This window comes from Dermacentor andersoni, chromosome 1, assembly GCF_023375885.2.
Source record: "Dermacentor andersoni chromosome 1, qqDerAnde1_hic_scaffold, whole genome shotgun sequence".
NCBI lineage: Eukaryota > Metazoa > Arthropoda > Arachnida > Ixodida > Ixodidae > Dermacentor > Dermacentor andersoni.
Window position 1 is genome coordinate 25139134 of NC_092814.1, and position 22638 is coordinate 25161771.

Consider the following 22638-nt stretch of genomic DNA (forward strand, 5'->3'; position numbering starts at 1 on the left):
ACTACATCAACCTGTTGAAATAGATATTGTGGCTTCGTCAGGGTTCTATAAGGACACCGACAACGTGGCGCAAGTCGGCTCTTGTCTGGCGGCGGTGAAAACTGTTGCAGTGTCGTCGTTCTCTATGCCTGGCCAGTAAAAACTATATTTAATCCTGTAACTAGTCTTCCAGCAACCCAAATGTCCCGCCCAGCTCGATTCGTGGGCCAGCTGCAAAACTTGCCCCAGGTGACACTCCTGTCGCACTGTGTCACTGCCAGCCCAAGTACCTTATCTCTGTGGTAAAGTAACCCATTGATCACTATGATACCACCTTTTCCCTACTCGGCTTTTCCCCAGGCTTCCCGCAGAGTTGGGTCTGGCTGCTGTTTGTCTCGAAATATGTCCAATGCGCACTTCTCATTTACCCTTGCAGCTCATGGTTCATCAGGGAACGCACTGCTACTTTGATGGTCCTCATCGTTCCTGCTTTTCACTATAACCTGGGTGACCATTGCCACTCTGCCACACTTACCTTTTCAGTGTCTGGTGGACCGCTTTTGAGTTCTGTACGCTGCGCAGCTTCGGTGTCCGATCTCTGGCTGTGTGCCATCTGCCTCTTGCTCTCTGCTTTTCACTACCCCTTCGAAAACGCGCTCATTTCTTAGTAACTCCCATGCTTCTTCTGACAGCAGGCAATTGGTCCATTTTGTCAGCTTGTCCGTTAATGCACACGGCAACAGCACCGCCTCTTATACGTCTGTGAAAACACTACATTCGCAGGACATTTTCAGCGGAACCACCGCGAGGACTCGCCTTTTCTCCAAAGGCAAGTTAGGCTGATCATTCTTTGTGACTGCACGACCTGGTGGAACAATGCTCTCACGCAACACTGTAATCTCTGCTACCATGTTCAGAATTGCATCAATATGCCTATCCTTACAGTCAAGAAACACAGGAATGAGGTCACTGTGCACAGCCATTGACTCTCTTATCGAAACGTGTGCAGATAAGCTGTTGGTCTTACTGCCCGAAATTTTCAATGTTTGTTGCCCTGTGCCCTGGGGGCAATTACTCTTCATATGCCCACTAGAGCCGCATAAAAAGCAGTCCCGAAACTTGGGTTTTGTCTCTGCGCCTCGACCTTTCCTGCCACTGCAATTGCACGACTGTACGCCTGGCTTTACACTGCTCGTGCTTTGTGACTCCGCCGGGTTTTGTTTCACCTACTTTCCTGCACTGTTCTTGCCTTGTGCCTCCTCAGAATGTCTGCAGTAGCGCAGCTAGGTCTGGTGCTTTTAGCCACGTTTTCTCTTCCTGCTGCATTACCCACCAGAGCATGTCATCTGGTATTCCCCTGTGGAAAGATTGGGTTCATCAAGTACTGTTTCCTTGATTTTTCTGGTAATCCTTGTGTTGTGCCTGGCTAAGTTATGCTGACAGAAACAGGACCTTCTCCGCCACCAATGGGTAAACAATGTGCACCCAAAACCCCCTGTGCTCTCAACCAACTTGAACCACACTGGAGCCTCGGCCTCTGTTAGAAATTTGGGAAGCATCCCAGCGAGACATTTAGAATAGCACCTCAGCTTGCTGCAATGATCCTGCTGTCTGAACATGGGCCCACCTACCTGTGAGCTCCCGCTTCTGCTTTGCTAAAGTCTCGCAACCTCTACCTCCAATTCTAGCATTTTACGCTGTTCTGCGAAGGTTCTGAGGTCCTTTTCTCTTCGACTCTCCCATGTGACAGCCCAGGTTGAGTTGTCCTAGACATTCTTGTCTCCCGACTCATTCATAAAAGGTTGATTTCTCCTGTCGGGGTTCAAGTGAGTGAACCTCGCATCCTACATTATTGTACGACTAGACAGCAGTACCCCTGAGGTGCAAGAACGAAGGACTCGCCACTTGCCGAGATGCTGCTGGTTGCCGCTGCCACACCTTGCCAGTTGCAGAATCGCCACCGTTGGTCGAACCAAAGTTACAATGTCGTCGCGGGACTTCGCTTGACGTGTAGATCTTCCCTTGTTCTTGCCGTTTCGCTGTTGCTACATGGCTAGCGTCTGTCGATGTCCTTGGACAGATAGCTTGCTCCGCCTCAGCTGCTGATTCCCTTGCCCACGCTGAAGTTTGATGTCGTTGCCCTTCGCTGATGTGTCACCCGCAGCGCAATGTCTTGCTTGGACGGCAGAGTGTTCCTTGCCGTCGCCGTTTCGATGCTGCTAGACTGCACCACTAAAGTTTCCTTCTCTGTTGTAGCACCGAAGGCTTCAGCTGGCATGACCTGCTTATTTGGTACTGAAGCTTGTCTTCTTCAGCTGCCCTTGTCGTCATTTCTCCATCAGAGATGGAGTGTCATAGATGCTTATACTTGGAGATTAGACTTTGTGTACACAATATATATAGAGGCAGCTATTTACAGCAAGTCTGGCATAATAATTTGGCCTAGCTGATAGTGCATAACATTGCTTGTACGTCCAGAGTCTTTTACACTGGAACCAGCACACTCAGCTTGGCAGAACCAAAAGTGCAGAGCACCTTTCCCACTTCCGGAACCCTTGTGAGGGATTGGGAGCCTGGTTTTAACCCTGTGTTGCTCCTCTGAAATCCCCTCATGGCAAATCATGGGACCCCAGTGACCTGGTCGGGTCAACTGGGCTGTCGCTTACTGACGACTGTTTCTCTCTGAATTTCTCGGAACACAGAGAGAGAAAGAAAGAAAACAAGTAAACAAGTAACGCCCAAACCGTTCCTTTCCACAACCCGTTAAACTCTCCCAGCGTTTCCCAGAACACTGATGGAAAAAAGAAACGCCCGAGTTGTCCCGTTTTCACGCCTTTCATAAATTTCATGCACTGCAGTAAAAGGCAAAGAATAAACACCTGAGTTGCCCCGTTTTCGTGCCTTTGTTAAAATGTCACGTACTGCAGTAAAAGGCATCACTACCAAAGCGCACCCCTCGGTACACAGTGATGTCCTACACGTGATCTGTCTCCGGCGGGCCCATGAAACTGTCAGTCCAAAGACTGACTGCACCTCCGGTGCCAACTCGTCGTGCAAGAGTCCATGTGTCGGGTTACCCGGAAATGGCTTCTCTGCCACCGAGGCCTGCCCATCGACACCCTAATCACGTCTTGCATGTAGTTCGTCCTTGGCAGGGCACAAGGAGGTAGCCATTCGTGCTTCTGGGCTAAACTGCTCCCAATGCCACCTCCACCCGCACATCTCAGGCGGCCTGTAGGGCATTTCATGATGCACCAAGGTGTCAACATGGGTTCTCTGTGACCAAAGAGCGCCTCCTGACCCACTAATGAAGTCCCCTGCTTGATTCACTTCCTATGAGGGCTGAAAACAGTGACCTTCCATATCTCAGGAGTGAAATTGCTTTTCAGGGCCCCGTGCCGTTTGTCAACATCCTTTGCAAGGCCCAAGCAAACAGTGTCAAAATACGTGACATCACGGTGAGATGGTGAGGCAATTTCAAGGCAGCTGCACCACCCGCCTTTTGTTGTTGCGTCTTTTCTGGCGTGCCAAGCGTTTTCTCGTGGTAAGACTTGATTTCTGGTATTGTGAAAGGGTAATTTACTAACATAGCTCGAATTGTTTTTTTTTTTTTTTGCTTTAGTGTCTCTTTCAAGAATACCAGGTGGTCTGAATTAATCTAGAACCCTCCACTGCAATGTGCCTCATAATCATATTGTGGTTTTGGCATGTAAAACCCCAGAATTTATTTTTTTAAGTTGAACCTGCAGGAGCTATCATCACAGAAAGAAGTTACTTGGAAATTCTCAATAGGGATGTACTTCATTGCAGAATTTACGATTAAAGCAATACTTTAATAGTTGGTTAATTAATCACTAATTACCGAAGCACATAGTAAAAGATACGTTGAGTTGCTCAAGAGGACAGCGAACAATAGAAAACTGGTTGTATTCTTGTAATACATGTGTATTTTTTAAGGCTTGGCACGAGTTAGCTGAAACACCCTGTATGTTGCCATCATCACATTGAGCAAACATTTTGTCTCCCTTCAAGAGGGAAGAATCTGAAACTGCTGGCCTTCGTTGCAGAGTTAATCAAACCAGGTGTAATTCATACACCTGTTCATGTATACCGGCTGTCGTGCATGATGATGCCATAACACCACTCATGTCATGCGTCAACCGCTCAGCCCTCATGTACTCTAGTGAGGATACGTTATTATGCATGCAGTGAATGACCTGTGTAAATTGACGTCACATCAGTGGGCCTCTTCGATTATCCTTCCTTGACAGTCCTGAACTGTCCGAGGCGGTGCTTTCAGCCAATGAGTGTTGGATATGCAATGTCTTAGGCAGTCCTGGACAGTCCGCTATGTCAATTTGAAGAGGCCCAGTAAGAGCAGTGAGGCAGTAACAGAAAATCAAAGTGCACTCACCTGAGCCTGTGTCATACTCGTTATCCTCCTTATTCGTTATCGTGTAGCTGTTTGAAAAAACTCAGCACGATAACTCATCTGTGCTAATTGAGGTCTTGCAAGTTGTTTGAGCTTCATTTTTCGTGTCTTTTTATTTGTTGCACCAACAAGGTTTAAAGCACCGACCCCATATTTACTGATAAAGAAGCCAGGCATTCTTTTTACACTTTTGCAGACCTATACTATGGTGGGGAAGCTGTTTCTGTGGAACAGCCACAGTCATTTACCTGTCCAATTTGTGGCAAGATGGGCTTTACGGAACTTACCCTTCAAGAACATGTGACAGCTGAGCACACAGACGCCTCATCAGAAGTGGTGAGCACTTAATGGACCTTCTGAACTTTTGCCATACACTGCTGCGCTTAACCGCTTGTGAATAGTAAACATAACATATATTTAGAGGTGGTGTTGCTAGTGTCATTTATGCTTTTTTCTAACTTGTGACATATTGGTAGTCGACATCACTGTTGACTGGTGCTGATGTTGATGTATGTAAATTGGGGACCTTGAATGAAAGTTGTGAGTGCTATATAATAGCTAAACTTCTGATTTAGCAAACTCAACTTACGTGTGATTGAAAGTGAACATTTAATGCCCTCCTTTCAGACATCCTTAGGGTATGAAACATCTGTTTATCACGCAGGCAAAGAACATAAGCCAGTGGTTTTGTTCGGCTTTGCACACTGGCCACACGTGATATGTCAACTTGCGGGCTTGAGTCGCTGCCTTTTTTAATGGGGCAGCGTTGTTGCTGCATTAGTGTGGATAGGCGGTCAGCGGCATGCATTAAAATGCACACGGCGCTGCTGGCAATTTCAGCTGATTGTATGCTAATAAAACATGCTGACAGTAGGGAACCGATGATATATTGCCCTGCAGTGCCACATTTTTGCATGATGTGCACAAAATGTTCCTATTTTGCATAAAAGAAGTGCAAATTGTCATTTAGCAGGGAACATTGAACGAGGAATAGGGGCCACACACTCCATTTCGGCCCTTTATTGGTTCTTTTTGTGCTTGTTCCGCTTGCGTTCTGCTAACTCTGTTGGCATTGCCATTGCACAACAACTAATGCAACATTTTCTGCTAATCTTACACTGAAAAAGAAAAAGCTGTTAATGTGTAAACTGTTATAGTGCCTACTATACCTGTTGTTTTTGGTGCAAAGTACGAAGCATGAAGCAAGGCAACATGAAAAGGAAAGATGCAGAGGAGTAACAGCTAGCAATTTCAATAGCAGATCCCGATACAAAATGAAGAAGACATCCATACAAGCGCATTGCACAGAATGCGTGACACAGAAACACAGCATCTCGAAAGCTGCCTTAACAGCTGTGTGTTATTGTGCACTCTACTCCACTGCTTGTACGCACTTGTATGCATTGCCTTTGTTTTTTTCTGAAGTTGAAGTCATTTAATGTAAGTTCATTAAACAAGCTATGTCACTGTGAGTGACAACATGTTAGCATGTTCGTCATATTGCTTCGCACGGCATTATTTTTTGTCACAGTAACAATAAAAACGTCACATTTTAACTCTTTCGTTACCGTGAGGAATTGGTCATTTTTTATTAATCTTGGAAAAAGATTATTTACCACTACAAATAATATTCAGCACACCCCGCAGCATAGCATATTGTTCACAATGAAATGCTCTTTCCAAAAACATGCGTTGCCGGAAAAAAAAAATTTATTAGCTAAAACATAAAAATTCTAGAATGCCCCATTTTTGCTGCTATTTGATAAAAACAGTAAGAAAAACATATCTACAAAAACATTAATATCAAAGAAAATTCAGAATTTACATTTCAAAGATAAATAACCCAGCAATAGTGTCTGAAAAAATAAATGCTCAGTACCCCGCCGTTCTTCGGATACAGAAAAGAAACTAAGACAGGTTCATCACTCATGCCATGCGGTGACACAGTTCCTGGATTTTGTGAAGCATAGGTGCACTCCGCACTTTTCCCACAAAACATCTGGTTTTTGTTCAACTTTGCGGTCCTCGTAACACATCTTGCAGTTCTGCTTTTTCGGCATCTTCTGAGGATGGTCCGATGAGAAGTTCAAGGAATGTGCCGTATTTACTAGAATCGCACACAAATTACGCACACTTTTTTCCGATAAAACAGGTCCAAGAATTGACTGTGCATTAGAATCGAGTACGACCCTAAATCTGCGTTACCATACCGCCATTGGCATTTCAAAATGGCCGCCTCGTACGCGCTTCAAGCCTAGCTGCCGTAGCTTCCTCCATGTGCTGCAGTATGTGTGCTTAGGCAATGCTTGTTCCTTTGGCTTAGGTTAGGGCACCGCCCGTCTTTCCATTTTCTGCGTTAGCTCTATCAGCATGGATGTGCCGAGATCGTCACGATGGCGCAATTAAAAGGAAAGTGATCACGTGTGTGGAGACGGATGACGGATGGAAATCGGGCCGCATAACGGGCGTTCGGAGTTCCCAAAACTTGCATGCTGGACTGGCGCAAACAGGAGTGGCGTTCTACACCGGCGTTCTACACCGGCGTTCTACACCGGCCACGCCGCCCCTATCTTGAAAGCGATCTGCAACGGAGACCAGAGTCTACGCATCTAGGCGCACCGCGCTGTGTTCTCGTCACTTCGTTCACATTGAAGCGAGAGGTCGCACAAAGGCCAATTCCCTCACTCCTGTTACCGCACTTCCTTGCTCCAGCATTTTGATAGTTTCCGCGGTCATTGAGTGAGACGTGTTCATGTTTGCTTGTGCACTCGTGACACCATGTTTGTTAATTTAGCTAGTAAGCGAATGTTTAAAAGCTCATACTGCCGATAAAACTACTATCCCTTTTGTATAGCTGTCTACTAATTTACTATCACAATCGATGCTTCGCCTTTTGGGCGAAACTGTGACTTTATTTATTGTAACTTTAGTGCATTGCTAGTAAATCTTTTTTTCCAAATGAGAGAAAGTTGTATTTCTGTATGAACGAATGAGGTACGCAGTACTGTAAAGGACTTTTCTTTTTTTAGGTCACGGCAAACGGATGCGCGTTACAATTCAGAGCGATTTTTTTTTTTCTCCTTTTCTTTTTCTGGTCGTGGAAAACGGGTTCGCGTTAGAATCGAGTAAATACGGTACTTCACTGGTTCATCTACTCTTCCAGGACCGATCGCTCTCAGCGTAGCTGGGCAACTACAAGATTATGCATGCAAGCATATCTGTTTGCATTTTTGCAGATTGTCTTTATCACCTCTACAGAGAAGAATAGAAAGAAATCCCACGCCCTTGTAAGCTATCTTGCGCTGATCCGTAGTGCTGGTCCGAGATGTGCTACGGGCTGCCTTCTTGGCGTGAAAGGAAGTTTTTTGCTGCCGATGGCAGCACATCATAGCCAAGCGAAGTATGCGCCCTGAAGATAATCAGTAGAGCTCTCGGGTCGTGCAAAAAGATAGGTAAAGTGCGCACAAGGAAGGAGTTCGCTCACAGCCTCAAAGGATACTTGTCTGTAAACAGCTGTGGATGTCCCATGCTGACACGAAACATTGTTGTCGTCAGAGCTTGAATCTGCTTTGCTGTCATCTTGTCATCTTCGGAATCATAACTCAAGTCCTCATCACTAAATTGAAGTGCGGGTGCAGCATAGTTTTGAGCGGGATGCTTTTCTTGCGACGCAGCTGTGCGTGACGACGCCATGGGAGCGACTTTCGATAACTGCACAGTGACACCAGCGCGCCCCTTGCCGAGATTTTATGAGGGAAGCAAAAGCGAAGCTCTTGGAAATTGGTTGGAAATTCCAGGTGCACATGTTGGACATACGGCAGACCTTCAGAAATACACTTGGGCGGAATAAGATGACTCGGACTCCAAACCAAAGCTTACCATTGAACAGCTGCCATCTTTTTCGGTTAATTATCACCGCTCATCATTGTCGGACGGCAAAGCCAGCAATATAATTTATTTCCTTGCTGGTAGTCATCTGATCGCAAAATTTTGATGCTAGTGTAATTGTGAGCGGCATGCTTTTTTTTCTAGTGCGGCAGAATGTGGACAGCCGCGCCTCTTTTTGTTACAACATACGCACATTAGTTCGCAAAAAGGTCCGTCAAAAATGGCAACATCAGCGGAGCGCAACCATTTAAACTGATTCTGAAAGTGTAGTGCCTGTACGAACTGCTGGATGGCCTTCACGGGATCAGAAACCGCTCCAGCATGTTGAGATTGGCGATCTAAAGTATCGCTCACCAGTAGTCGATTTGAATAGGCGTGGTAACGAAAGGGTTAAACACAAAAAGCTGTTTTGGACTGGCTGTATGTATACGACTGTGATGCAGATAAGTTCAAATTATTTTAATGACCAAAGCATTACAAGCTTTCTTCTTTTTCTTCTTTTTTTCTTCTCTTTCTGCTTCTTTTACTTCTGCTACTTGCATTTCTCTTTTTTTCTTTTTTGATTCTTGGCTGTTAGCACTCTGTATTGCCCACTCCTGCCTTAAGCGTGGCACTGCAGAACTTTTCAAATAAATAAATAAACAAATAATGGTCACTACCTTCCATCAAACTAAGAACGTCACACTAAAGAACTTATAGTAATGCTGGCCAACCACTGTTATGACATCCTGCATTTAGCAACTGCATTCCCCACATGATCTTCATTTGATGGTTTATTCTTGCTTACCCTTTGTAACTGCAAATCAAAGCACTGAAATGTCACAGTTCACTCATGAGGCAAAATGATTTCTTCTTAGTACAGATCAGAACCACATAATAAACGGAGATGTTAGGCACAGATAACTTTGGTTGTGGAACCACTGAGCAACAGTGTTGCAGTTATATGCAGATCAAGTGTATACAGTAGAATCTCGTTAATACATTTACCAAACAAAAAAAAGAATATGAGCAAAATATGTTAACTGAGAAAACGTATGATCTGAAGTAACTAAAATTTTACAGACTTAATTGTAGTGGACATCTACGTAACATGAAGCATTGCATGAATTGTTGTGATGCAAGACGCCGACAGGTGTGGAGCTGGTGGGCCACCAGTGGCCTGACACACATCGCATATAAACGACGATGGGAAACCGAAATAGAGCTGGTGGGTAATGCTGGATGCCACTGGAGCAAAACCTGACGCTCACTAAAAGCATGCAGTGGGCTTCCAAGCACTGTGCTCCACGTGCTGAGAAACAGATAGGTGAAGATGCTTATCGCAATGAGATGTAAGTGGTTGAAAAAAAAAAAAAAAACATTGAAAATTTCGAAAAAAAGTTTTTTTTTTTTTTATACCAGTATAAAATTGGGAAAAAAAAAAAAGGGGGGGGGAAATACGCGGCTTCTTTCGACGTAAAAAAATGCTGTCATCAGCACCGTCATGAAGAACAGGCTCGAGAAGAACAGACACAAGAACAAGCTCGCATAATGCATGTAATTTGGTCAAAAGTAGGAGTTTGAAAGTCTGTGGAGCACCTCGATCCATCCACGTGGTGACAAGGACTTTGCTTCAACCAACCCTTGAGCAAATCGCTTGTCGCATACTGCAGATTCTCCCTTCTGCTGCGGCATCTGAAAGAAACTGGTCCAAGTTTGGAAATGTGTACACCAAGCTACGCAACAGGCTCACAGGGGCTGACAGGAACCTCAATGTCTGGAAGGCCTTGTCCGCTGCTCAGCGAAGCGTTGACGCATCAAGCGGAAATCAATTGGACACATATTGATGCAAATGTTGATCTTGACGCTTTGATGTCAAATCAATGCCTTGATGTAAAATCAACGTGAAATCATGCCTAGAACCTGGAAGCTCTGCTGGGACTTTTGCTATGCAATAATGGAACAATTATGTTCCTTTCATTATTAAATAAATGTGTTGGGTTTCTCATAGCTCTGTGCACAATTTTTTTTTCAATTTTTCGTATTTTTCTAAAAAAACAAATAAAAGAAACCAGTTTTTTTCTGCCCCTCGAAATTTCATGAAATTTTACATCCTCTAATCACAATAGGGTTGGCAGTGATAGCTGTGAATGCAGCATGTGATGACTCGGGAGAAGATTTGCTGCCACTGGAATAAGAAACTGAGTGCGCACCTGTGTTTTCACGCGACACAGGTGGGCGAGTATTGCGGTAAAGCTGCCATGGCGGACGGCTACTGTTCACGATCGCATGCGCCTTGCGCATTTTCTCGTTTACGTGGGATCTGGCAGCTAGAAAATGGCTGGAAAACCTAATGTATGATCGCACTGTGCCAATGCTCTGAACGTTTGTAAACTGGTAACAAATAAGTGTAACTGTATTGGGTAATTTTTTGTGTTCTCGATCGCGAACGTTGGCGCTGGGAAATCGTAGGTAATGCAGGGTGTCTACCAACCTGGAAAACTTTAAAAACATGGAATTGCCAGGGAATTTCGAACCGTCTGGAAAAGTCTGGGAATTCGTCAGAAACGTAGCCAGGTCATGGAAATTGATAAGACAGAAGTCTATGCGAACGTCGACAGAAACAGTCTTAACCCTAGATCAAAGCTCATAAAGTCGCTCATTTGGCTTCAACCACAGTCAACAGCGGAGCAAGACTGTATGAAGATGGCAAGGCACAACTATTCTAGGCACCATACAGCAAATGCAACGATAATGAAATGCAACTCGCGCTGATAGTGTTTGCATGTCTTAGCTTGGCTCGAAAGCTTTCCGGTTAGGTCAATGTTAGCACATTTGTATCACATAATAAATGAGGGACCAGGCTAACACCGCCATGACACCCACGGGCCTAAGGGCCTTCCTCCGGGCCTAAAAAAAAAGTCTACTTCCCTTTTTTCATGCCTGCGGGACCTAGCTACAAAATAGTTTTTGACTGCCGACTAAAAAAAGGTATGGCCAAGGCAGCAATCCACGTTCGATCCAATCCAATCCAATCTGTGCAGGGCGGCCACCATATTGCCATTCTTCTGTTAACAAGGTATGTAGGATGTGAGCCGTGATGCCACCTCAAAGAAGTACTCATTTAACTTGATTGGGTGAACCCGAACATTTCGGAGTACTTGTCGTGGATCATGGCAGCGCCAGATGACGGCAGCAGGGCTGAATGCAGAGTATGCCACAAGAATTTTTCACTCAGCAACATGGGCAACACAGCAGTCACCAGCCACACTGTAAGCATGAAACACTGATCCGCTATGAGCTCATCGCAAAGTGCTAGCCAGACGAACCTTCACACACATTTTAGTGCTGGACTCAACTTAGTCTGCCTGTACCGTAACTGCTACTACTGATCGTACCCTTGCGGTAGCTAGCACGAGCACCAGAAGTGATCCTGAAGCCTCTGGCTGTCATGCCAGACATGAAAGCTTCTGTAAGCAGTTGGAGTGCCTCCAATAGGCACTCCATACGTATGGAGTGCCTATTTACGGGATTCCTCGCCGAACACAACCTACCCCTTAGTGTCAGCGACCACGTTGGGCCTCTTCTACGGAAAATGTTTCCGAAATGTGACGAGGCGAAGCGTTAGGGATGTGGACGCAACTCTGAAATGCAACTCTGAAGAATGTGAAGGTGGCCAACTTGAAATTTATTTCACAGGCATCGCTTTCGTGTCTTCGTTTCTTCATTCAGAGTTTCCCTCAGCTGCTGCCCCGAGATTCCAATGAATCTCCTGAAGATGCTTTAGATGCTCTCGAAGCTCAGTTTGCCACTCTACAAGGGTACAGTCTTCCAGAGGACATTCTTAATGAAGAAAGGTGGGATGTGCAGTGGTCTATGGTTGGAAAAATGAAAAACTCATGGAAAACATGTTTCACCGAGTTGCTAAGGTGATTCTGGATTTAATCGGGATACTGCATAGCTACGCAGTGTGTCAGAGTATTTTTAGCATGGCACTAAAACTAGGACTGAATTCCGCTCATTGATGTACAACACAACCCTCGAACACCTGCTGCTAGTGAAGGGCCGTCAGTCTGGACCATGTTTTGAGCAAAGCTACTCCGACAAATTTTTGAAGTGAGCGAAATCTCCTACTGCAAGGTCCCTGCAAAAGGACTCGCCGAACACTGTGTGAAGGTTTGAACGAAACAACTCCCCCTTTTGGCGCGAATAAAAAGTCTCCCGATTTTTTATCTCGCCAGGTTGGCAGGTATGAAGCTGAGAAAATAATCTAGAAGATAGCGCAAGACGATGAGCAGCTCGCAAGCAGGCGTCTGTTGAGGCGGATGGAGCAAGGGGCGACAACGATGCGAGCGCGGCGGGCGCAGCATTGAAGGGAGCAGCCGCAACCGCAGCAGCCAATGGCAGGTGTGCTTTAGCCCGCGGGATTTGAACGCGCTGCTACGGCCAATCGGCGCTCCGCATTGCGGGAAAACAGCAATAGCGCCTCAACCGCGTCGACAATGCCATTTTGCAAGGCGGCAAAACAGAGACAAAGAATTCATGGTCAAAATGACACCAAGATAGTGCGGGCAGGCTGCATGGGCCGGGAATGGCGCGTACGCTAAGTTTGACTTCATTTCGGCATTTGCGCGTGTTTTGTGGGCTGCAGTGGCCTCAAAAGTAGTTTCCTTTTTTTTTTTTTACTTTGTGGTTGAATTAGGTGCTGATAATTACAGAACAGGTAGTTTGTGAGACATACAACCCAACAATATTGTTTCTCAAAAATCGACTTTTTCGTGATTTTTCAGTTTTCGAGGGCCGCATCCCCCCTTAAAACCGTGGAACAAACAGCCGTTACAGAATATTCACGCTGGATGTGCACTTGTAAACACATAGTGCCTAGCAGATGACGTGACACGCCATTCACACTATGTGTGGTTCAGCCAGTGTCTGCCAGGTGGTGATGCTGCTTAATCTCACGGACAATTTCTTTCAACGTTTACCTTGGATATTAGCTGCTTGAACAGCAGCCATTGTCTTGAATCATGAACAAGTGGGGTTGCACTGTCTACTCATTGTCTGGCCAGAGCAATCCTTGAATATAAATACAGTGAAACCTCGTTAAACCGTAGTTGGCCGGAGCTCGGAAAAAGTACGTACTAAACGGTAGTACTGTTAAACCGAATAGCATGAGATCGCCCACTTACCTGTCGAAAACGGAACTCAGAGAGAGTGCGATGAAAGGGTAAAAAAACATGCAGTATTTATTCACTTCGCGTGACAAAAGTGTTATTTTCGTTTGATGCCGCGGCGGCCTAGCACGACGACGACAGCAGCCTCAAACTTACTGAAGCTGTGTACCAGCTTTTCAGCCAGCCCCCTCTTCTCGGCAAACACTCGCATGGCCGGTTCCTCGTTCGCGTTACATATTCTCCATGCACGTGCGCAGTAGTGCTGCAGAAGTCCCGGGGGCGCCTTTTTCATTGCCGGGTGAGTTTGGAATACTTTTCATTTGGAATGGAGTTATATTATCGAGCCCGTGCTCTCGTCGCGACGATTGCATTCATGAGGCTGACGTAACACGCAGCTTATGCCACTGTCAGGTCTGAATCGCCCATGCTGTCGCTTTCCGTGTCGTCCTTATCACTGTCGCTAGTCGACACTTCGGCAACAACACAGGCTACGATGGCGAAAAGTCGAACCTCGTAGCCGACATGTCTTCGCAGTCGCAGCAGCGCTGCCGAGCAACTTCTTCGCATTCCAAATGCCACATACTGTAGTCAACAGCAGATCCCTGTTGCGTGCCAGCGCCGACTTTTTCGTGTCACGTTCGATAGCACGGACGATATCTAATTTTTCTTCTGTGCTGAGCACCCAGCGTCTTTTTTATCCGAGCTTCGGAATGACGCGAGTCTTCGCTTGCACGACGCCATTACGCTCTCTAGCACGGCGTCGAAATGATGTTGATGTTGATGTGGCTTCACGCGCAGACGCACAGGGCACTTGGAGGCCGTTGTTCTGATCTCTGAGGCTTGTTGTTCTGCCGGGCCGCCTGATGGAGATGGCGCACCGCCGTGTATGCGCGACGAAAAGTTGAAACGCTACGTTTTAACTGATGCGTACGCAATAAGCTGGTACGGTTTATGTGGATACAAAACACATTATGTTCAATGGCCGCTGAGTCGGGGATTTGACTTTACTACATTTAAAACGAAACTACTGTTTAAGCGGGTACGGTTTTACGAGGTTTTACTGCAGTGGCGTGAGAGCTGTGGCCATGTGCTACCTGTTTTGCAGGTGTGTCCTGTCTGCGCTGCATTGCCTGGAGGGGAGCCAAACCATGTGACTGAAGATTTTGCAGCCCACCTGAGCCTAGAACACCGAAGTAACAGAGACTTGGTAAGTTTATATTACTACACACTTCTGGTAGTGTAAGGCAGGGGCTGTCTTAAAAGCCTAATAAAGCAGAACATTGGATGAGCACCATAAAAAGGGAAAGCTACAAGAAGTTCTTGTGCGACTATAGTCTGTTTCAGTAGTTCCGTGCAACAGAGCCAAGGTTACACAACCTGTGAGTGCAGATTCTTGTGCAGCGAGATGTAGTGCCACAGTTGGAAACTCGTTGGTCATCTAAATGGCCTTGACAATTGGTCTTGTTGGCAGTTGTTTACTTTGAAACTTCTGTGCAGGTCGCAGGGTGGTTTGTTGGGCGATTTTGCTTTGCTGTTTAATAATATATTTATTAAGTGAGGCTCTATGATACTGAAAATAGAGTTGACTTGTTCTGTGCATTTAAGAGTACAAAAAATAGATTTGATAGTGACGTGTAGTCTGCAGAGCCACAACCCGTGGAGGACTCTTTCCTGGGTTGTGCTTCGTCCTTTGCAAAATGGTGGCCGTAATTTGTATTGTGGTATCAGCTCCAAGCTGCTCTGTTATGTGAAAGGAAGGAGTAAGTTGGCGTTGAACATGCTTGGAACAGTGAAGGAGGAGTGTGGTAAATGTGCATAAATTCTAATTAAGAAAACGGCCGTACTTAGGGGTGCCAGCAAGTGCACCACATACAAGTGGATGTTACAAGAAGTATCAAGACATGCTACCACCATCCCGTGTGACAAGCTGGCCGAGTGCTCCTTCTGAACCCTCAGTTTCCTCCATCTCTGCAACCTTTTGTGTGTGTTCAATTAGGGCAAAACACATGTCTTTTAGCAAGCACCAACTAGGCCAACAAGCAGTTCTCTGCAACCCTTCTTCTCCTCTGTATCTCGAAATATCTTGGAGACACATGCCTTTTCGGTGTCAAAGCGAATATGGAACAACTTTTCCACCACTGCTATCACAACAGCTGATCTCACTCCGAAGTTGCAGTCATAGTAGGTGATGCCACCACCTGTGATGCAGCACTTACCGCTAGCAGACGACAAAGTGTAAAAGGACACCTTTAAGATCTGCTTGTCCCCTTGATTGTTTGAAGAAGCCTGTAGCTTCCATAGTGCTGCCCGGAACTACTGAAACAGTATATAGACTTTCGTTTCTTGTACCTCTTCGCCGGCTCTAAATGCCTTGAAAGAGTTATGAAACAAACATGTCAGTTACTGAGCATTATATACATTACTTTCTTTTTAATGCGAACTGTAATAATTGGCAGGGGACATTAATGTTTTGTAATGCTTACGCTCAGTGTGATGGCAATGGTCCTTGTGTGCACAGTACAACTTGTTCTTCTTGGTTGGTAAAGTGTGTTCGGTTATGGCATAAAAAGTTTCGCATCCTTTGTTCCAACAAATGATGGTACTAACCCTCTCTGCTTTAATTTGTACATAAGCGGTACTTTTTGTACTTCCCCCTGTCTTAGATGATTAAAAGAGTTATTAATGGCCTGTATCTGGAATTGTTAACTCCTGTGCCAGTATAGCTTCACCTGAAGTTGAAGCTGTTGTACGATCTGTACAATGCTGGTAAATAAAGTCCATAGAATGTGGTCTACCTAATTCTGTAATAATTTACAAATTTCCACACAAATTAATTCATTTTCTTTATTGTTGCCAAAAGACTAATCATGCATAGTGCAAAAACACAGCAACTTTTATCTAAAGCTTCGTCAGCCCTCAATGCATACACTGCTGGTAGAAGTCTAGAATATTCCAGCACCCACCTATTATGAGCCCTCTCGGTAACTGCGTAACCATGTCCATTAGAAAGTCCTTGGCCCATGCAAAAATCAGTATTCTGAGTCTATTTAAAGCACATAAAGTTATACCAACACATCTGTCAATGAAAACTCATAGCTCTAAAGCAAAAAGTAACATAATATCACTTGAATCTATTGCTTCTGAGTAGTGTCATATTGAGAAAGAGGGTACAACTATTCAACATTATGTAGAGAAGCATGTTCTGCAATCTTTGAATTGATTTTTCTCAGTTTGGCCCTTTTTGGCCAAACTACACCTTTAAGAAAACTATTGTTTACAAACTGCTTTGCCAATACAGTTAAACCTCGATGTAACGAACTTCAGTATATCGAAAGTGTCGATATAACGAAGTATTTAACTTCATAACTTATTGTCCGTAGAACACCATGTATTTAGAACCTCAATATAACGAAGTGTGTATGCGATTTCAATATAACGAAATTTCACCACTGCTGCAAAGAAATGCCGAGACAATAAATGGAAACTTCCGCGGTCACAGATGGTCAAATTATTGAAGTAGAAACGGCTGCTTGCAAACGCACCTCACCTCTCAAATCGCAAGTTGCGAGACAAGCATTAGAGGTAATCTACCTCGTGTGCAAAGAGTGGGCGTGCCAAGAGGGCGTGGCACTTTGTCTTCCCGCCCGTTTAGTATTGGAGGTAGCGTAATCTCGAGTTTTGATAACCCGTTAGAGTGAGAGGCAGACAAAGCATTCGCTCCCCCCTCTGCCAGTGCTTTTCATGATAGCGTCCTTCCAGTGTGGGGGGACGCTATCAGGTGACGGCTATCAGTTGCCCAGTTGAGGGGGCGGAGTGCACGTGAAAGCGGGGCTAGCTTCCCTTAACTCCTACCAGGGATGTGATGATATTGTCGACCTAGTTGGCATGAAACCCTATCATTCGTCGCCGACCCCCAAATTTATCAAAATGAATTGTTTTCTCATTCATATTTGCTTTTTTTCGATTGCCGATAATTCGGAAAATTCTGCGGCCCTTTCTGTGCAAGAAACATCCATCCGTGACTGTACTTATTTGCATAAAAAATCAAATTTCAGTGCAACAAAATTTCGATATAACGAAGTAAATTGCTGATTTTACAGACTTCATTATATCGTGATATTGTAATGGCATCTAAAGAAATTTTGTCACGAACAATTTGAGGTACTTCTTAACTTTCTAAATTTATTTCGACACAATAACAATATCAGTTATCTGACATATGGTGGCAAAATAACAAACTTGGTTTTTAAGTGGCGTAATTTTTACAGAAATGCCAAAGAATAAGTGGCTCTTATCCTGCACTATAGCCCACCTAGATGGTATTTATTCGAAAATAATCAACATATATATTTTTGAAATTATAAGTTCACACGCTTGTGCGTAAACATTTTTAAACATGCTAACTTAGGTCAATTTTATTTTAAACCCTCGTATTATCATCATGTATGATTCCCAATTTCTAGTTTCTATAAGGCCGTCTCATTGCCTTGGTGTAGAGGCCATGTGTTTTTTGTAGAACTATGGAGCCTTTTCAGCGGGAGTACATTTTAATGCAGGATGAACCTTCTGGATCCCGGCATGTACGTAGGATTCCTCATCCAGCTGGCAGGGGCATGAGCAGTGCTCGAGCTCGGCGCTCTCAAATGCAGTTCTCTTCCACTGGAGGTCTCTCTGCACTGTCTCCTAGCAACAGAGACTCTATGGATCCAATTGCCGGTAAGGACATGAGCTTCAGAATGCTACAGCAGGGTATTTTGGGATTGAAAAGGGTTGAAGGACAGGACTGAGGGACGTTGCATTGGCCATAGAACACCTGTCATAGTTCAACTTCCATTAATTCGACTCCTAGTTAATTCTATTCCTACTGAAGGTCTTGACTGGTGCCAATACTTATACGATTTCGAAACTGAAGTTGGCCTTCACCAGATAGTTCTCTAACTTGAATGATCAGCATGCAAGCACGTGACCTAAATGGTGACCTCACTAGTGACCCCTATGGCTACATAGTCTGTCTTGGCAGCAAGACAGTGATTGTGTTAGACAAGTTATCTCCTGGCGAAAACCCAAATTTTTGGCCCAGCTTTACCAGATTTTGAAGCCAAAACGTCAGCTGACAATGAATAATTATACTGTATTTACCAGATTCCTATGTGTCCTGTTTTTCCATGTGAATTGGTCCACCAATTGCTACAAGTTCCAAATCAATATGAGAAAAAAGCCGCAGTCGGGGTGTTAGTGTGACAAACTACCATCAGAAGGAGTAGGATAGGAACAAACTGGGCTTGGACGAGACGGAAGTCAGAACGACAGACAAGGCACTGGTTTAATGTGGAGCATGCAACATGTACAAAACACAGGCTCAGTGCAGAAGACCAACAAAAACAAGGTATCTGTGCCAGGATAGGAACGAAATCATCACATCACATGTGCTGTCATAGCAGGCTGTCATGTTTGCAGAGAAACAGAGGGTATGCTGACGCAGGAGTTTCCATGCAATCGGATACAAAACGCTTCGCAAATCTCGCGTGCTCTTTGCTCTGTATGTCTACCTAATATTGCGTATTTTTCAAATATAGGTTGGCTGCTGCATTCTTTTCAGTGCTGGGTTGAATGACTAGGTAAAGACCCTTTCAGTGAGTACGCATGCTCTCTCAGCCGGTATTTCAAACAGGGTGTCTACCAAATGGGAAAACTGGGAATTCTCAGGGATTTTGAATAGCTGGAAATACTCTGGGAAAACTCAGGGACTTTGTGCATCTATCAGGGAAAATTAGCTGTAATTTTATTGAAAGGGAACGAAAGTCGCAGTAACGCTGGCTCTACTAGCAGAGAGGAATCGTAAGGAATCTACTTTGATGCCGTGTCGTCGGCTGGAGGAGCTGCCAGTATACAGTCAACTACCGACTTTCTGGACACGTGATAATACGGACAGCTTCGTGACACTATCACCTACCCCATAGAGTCAGTGTATAAGAACGTCTAAAATTTCAGCCGCAAGAACCCTTCGTTGTCCGACTTTCCGGGCTTTTTGCTGTGACCGCAGGTCCGAAATGGCATTAATCAAAGCTACAACCACCACCATATTTATTGCCTCGCCACCTCGAACTGCTCTCGCACACAGATCCGCTGGCAGCTGTAGTCACCACTGCGGCAACGCTAGGGCTAGCTGCTTTGACGTTCGCTATCAAGTTTCTTGCTGTTTGGCGCCATGTTTTTCAATAAAACAATTCACTGCTGTTAGCAATGGCGCCTACTCCTCCTTTGTAATTATCACAAATTGCTTGAAATCTCGGAAAGTGCAATGCATTGCATAATGCCGATTCCTGAAAGTCATCTTCGCCTTAGTAATGTTCCACAGTGAAACATAAGCGTGGGAAGGGGCTATTGCCACAGGACACAGTATGTATTCCTTAATTATACACGCATGCACCCAGTATTACCTGTCACAGTACGAGTACTGATATGCCTAATTGGTGTACCAACAGGCCTTCAGAGCGTTTTCGAATGTGCCTGTGACAGTTTGAGCCCCTAAGGGCAGCAAATGACATGCATTTATTTTTTCCAACTGGCCGATCTTTCAGAGATTTTCGCGGCCCCTAGGGAGTTAGAAAAATTGGACATGGACTGTGCAACTGACCGAGAAGATGCTTCAAATGGTCCGTGGGGCGAATGAGTGGCGGAAGGAGGACAAGAACAGAAAGGACCTATGCATTGAGGAATAAACAGGAAAGAAAGCATGCCGCCGCTTGTTTAAACAAGCTTAAGCTAAAAAAATAAAAAAAATGGTGGCTGATTTCGAGATGCAGGTGTCCCTCATCCAAACCAGAATGAACTCTTTAAAGCCGTGAAATGCTGAGGCATTGTGCACGGGCTGAGAGTATGTCAGGACAGTTTAGGTTGACTTACTTCAAAGAAAGAATCTCACTTGTGATAAAGTTTGGGCCTCATACAAATGAGCTTGCTATCAATTCATAGAAATATAGCTCGTATTTCGAAAATATTTGCTTCTGTATGCATCTCCTTTTTATTTGTATTTGAGAATGTTCAGTTCGATTTGCAATGGGTTTAACCATTTTTTTCGAAGGTATTTTATTTGCTGTGCATTTCAGTAACCTCTCCCTTTTTTTCTTTTTGAATAAAATAAACACTACTCCTTACTATTACAACTGGATTAAGTTTCCTTTTTAACATGCTTACTAGCATCAGGCAACATGGTGATAGCCTGTCTTGATATAAAACAAAGTTCTGTGTCACTCAAGGAAAACCTGGAAAACTCGGGGGAATTTGGAAATGTCAACTTGGTAGACACCCTGTTCAAACTATCGGCCTGTTTGGCCAATGTAGCAGCTTTTGCACTTTAGCGGAATCTTATAAACAACTGCGTGGGCGCAGTCAACGAAAGGTGTTCTGTATTTTTTCTCACATATTACTTTTCTGGGGCCTTCCTAGTTGACTTTACGGCGTAGCGCCAAGAGCTTGTCCCTTGCGCTGAACAAAACGTGTATGCCTATTTTACCTGCGACCTTTTTTAATCTGTGCAAAACCTCATGGACATAGGACATATGACGGCTGTGCTTGCATGAAGTCCTTTGTCCAGTGCATCACGTCCTGCGCTTCCCCTGGTTTGGATCACTAAAAGCCTTTCTACCATCAACACCAGTGTTAGTGCCATTGTCATTACCAGATAGCTGCTTTACAAAGTATTCACATAGGATGACTATGATGTGCTGCTTTCAGGCTTCAGTTGTAAAAGCTCATTGAAAAAGGAAGCAGCAACAGAGTTGTATGTTTACGATGCTCCGGAGACTTGCATGTGTGCACAAGACGGAACTGACAATGTGGTTACCATCCTGTTTGTAATGGTTGCAGAGTTGTTCAAGAAATGTGGAATATCACAGCGGATCGCTTGGAGAACAATACGTTTTGGTCTGTACACACCAGTAAATATCTGAGGTTTATAACAATATCATACAATACCACTTTTGAGGGTCACATTTATTACTTCTGGAAATGCACCCTGTTATGAATGGGGGATCAATCCCATCGCTCGTGATCCGTTGTCAAGGTTGGAGTCGGGCATGAATTAGAAGGTAGCTGGCCCATGCTGTCATCCAACTTATCCCCGCTGAGGACGTTGATGAAGGGAAGGACTGCTTCTCATCGAGAACGAGGAATATGGGTTTATTTACAGTATTTATATCAGTCTAACATGACTGTTTTTGAAAGTACATCAGTCTAACATGACTGCTTGAGAGAGAGTGTCCTGAGCAGCCGCACAACAGCGGTTTTTAAACACTCTGTCCTCTCCCGATACAAGGTGATGCAAACGTTCGTTTAGTCATCGCAAACTAGCCGCCTCCCCGCGGCATGGTTTACACACACACACGCACACACGCATACACACAGGTGCGAAGGTCCGAAGCCGACGTCAGAGGGGCCCCGTAGAACTCGGAGCCGTTCCGGGTAGCGCGTTGTCTTGTCTTGGTCGGTGCATGGGAAGCAGCGCAAAACGGCGTTCCCACGGCAACTCGTGCACCCGTAGCAGATCAGGTCCGCGTTGGGGAGTTTGGGAACAATAGTTGGCCCGCCGAACTCATTCCGTCACAACGCATCCTAGCTGAACCGACAGAGAGTGGAGGATGCGCGTATTGATATCGACACAAAGTCTACTTCGCCACGCCGTGGCTAGAGGTTGGCGGCGATGCTCCCGAGATGTTGCTTCCACAGTCGCACAGGTTGGCAAAACTTTGCACTGCAGCTGGCCGTTCTTAACAACCCCCAGGTCACATTTTTGTACTTGCACATTACAATTTCTCAGTGATTTATTTTGAGAAGAAACAAATAATTTTTAAGGTGACATTAAAGGAAGAAATATAGTATTCTGTATCATATATGGTGTATTGTTCAATACATGATGAACTAGCATATCTTTTTAGGAATGTAATAAGGTTCCAACAATTTATAATAGGTTTCACTTAGCTGGGGCATCTATTTTATACCATTATATTTCATTTTTCATTCTTGTCGTGTGTCACGTTGAGGGGCTGATCCCAGCAAAGACAGCAGTATGGCAGTCTTTGAGTCACATCTGAACCGATGTCGAAGGGCCAGAAAAATGGAAAATGAAGTTGATTGGTTGTAAAATACAACACCATGCAGAGACGTGCAACCACAGCAAGAGCGAGT

General features: G+C 44.8%; 1 protein-coding gene across 1 annotated transcript in view; it reads left to right on the forward strand.

Annotated features, from left to right (window-relative positions):
- LOC126545230 (E3 ubiquitin-protein ligase KCMF1-like) overlaps nt 1-22638 on the forward strand; it is an 85625-nt gene that overhangs the window by 28651 nt on the left and 34336 nt on the right. Inside the window, exons 3-5 of the mRNA XM_050192996.2 lie at nt 4608-4747; nt 14558-14659; nt 18009-18168. Coding sequence (XP_050048953.1) covers nt 4608-4747; nt 14558-14659; nt 18009-18168 — 402 coding nt within the window. The remainder of the gene's footprint in view (nt 1-4607; nt 4748-14557; nt 14660-18008; nt 18169-22638) is intronic.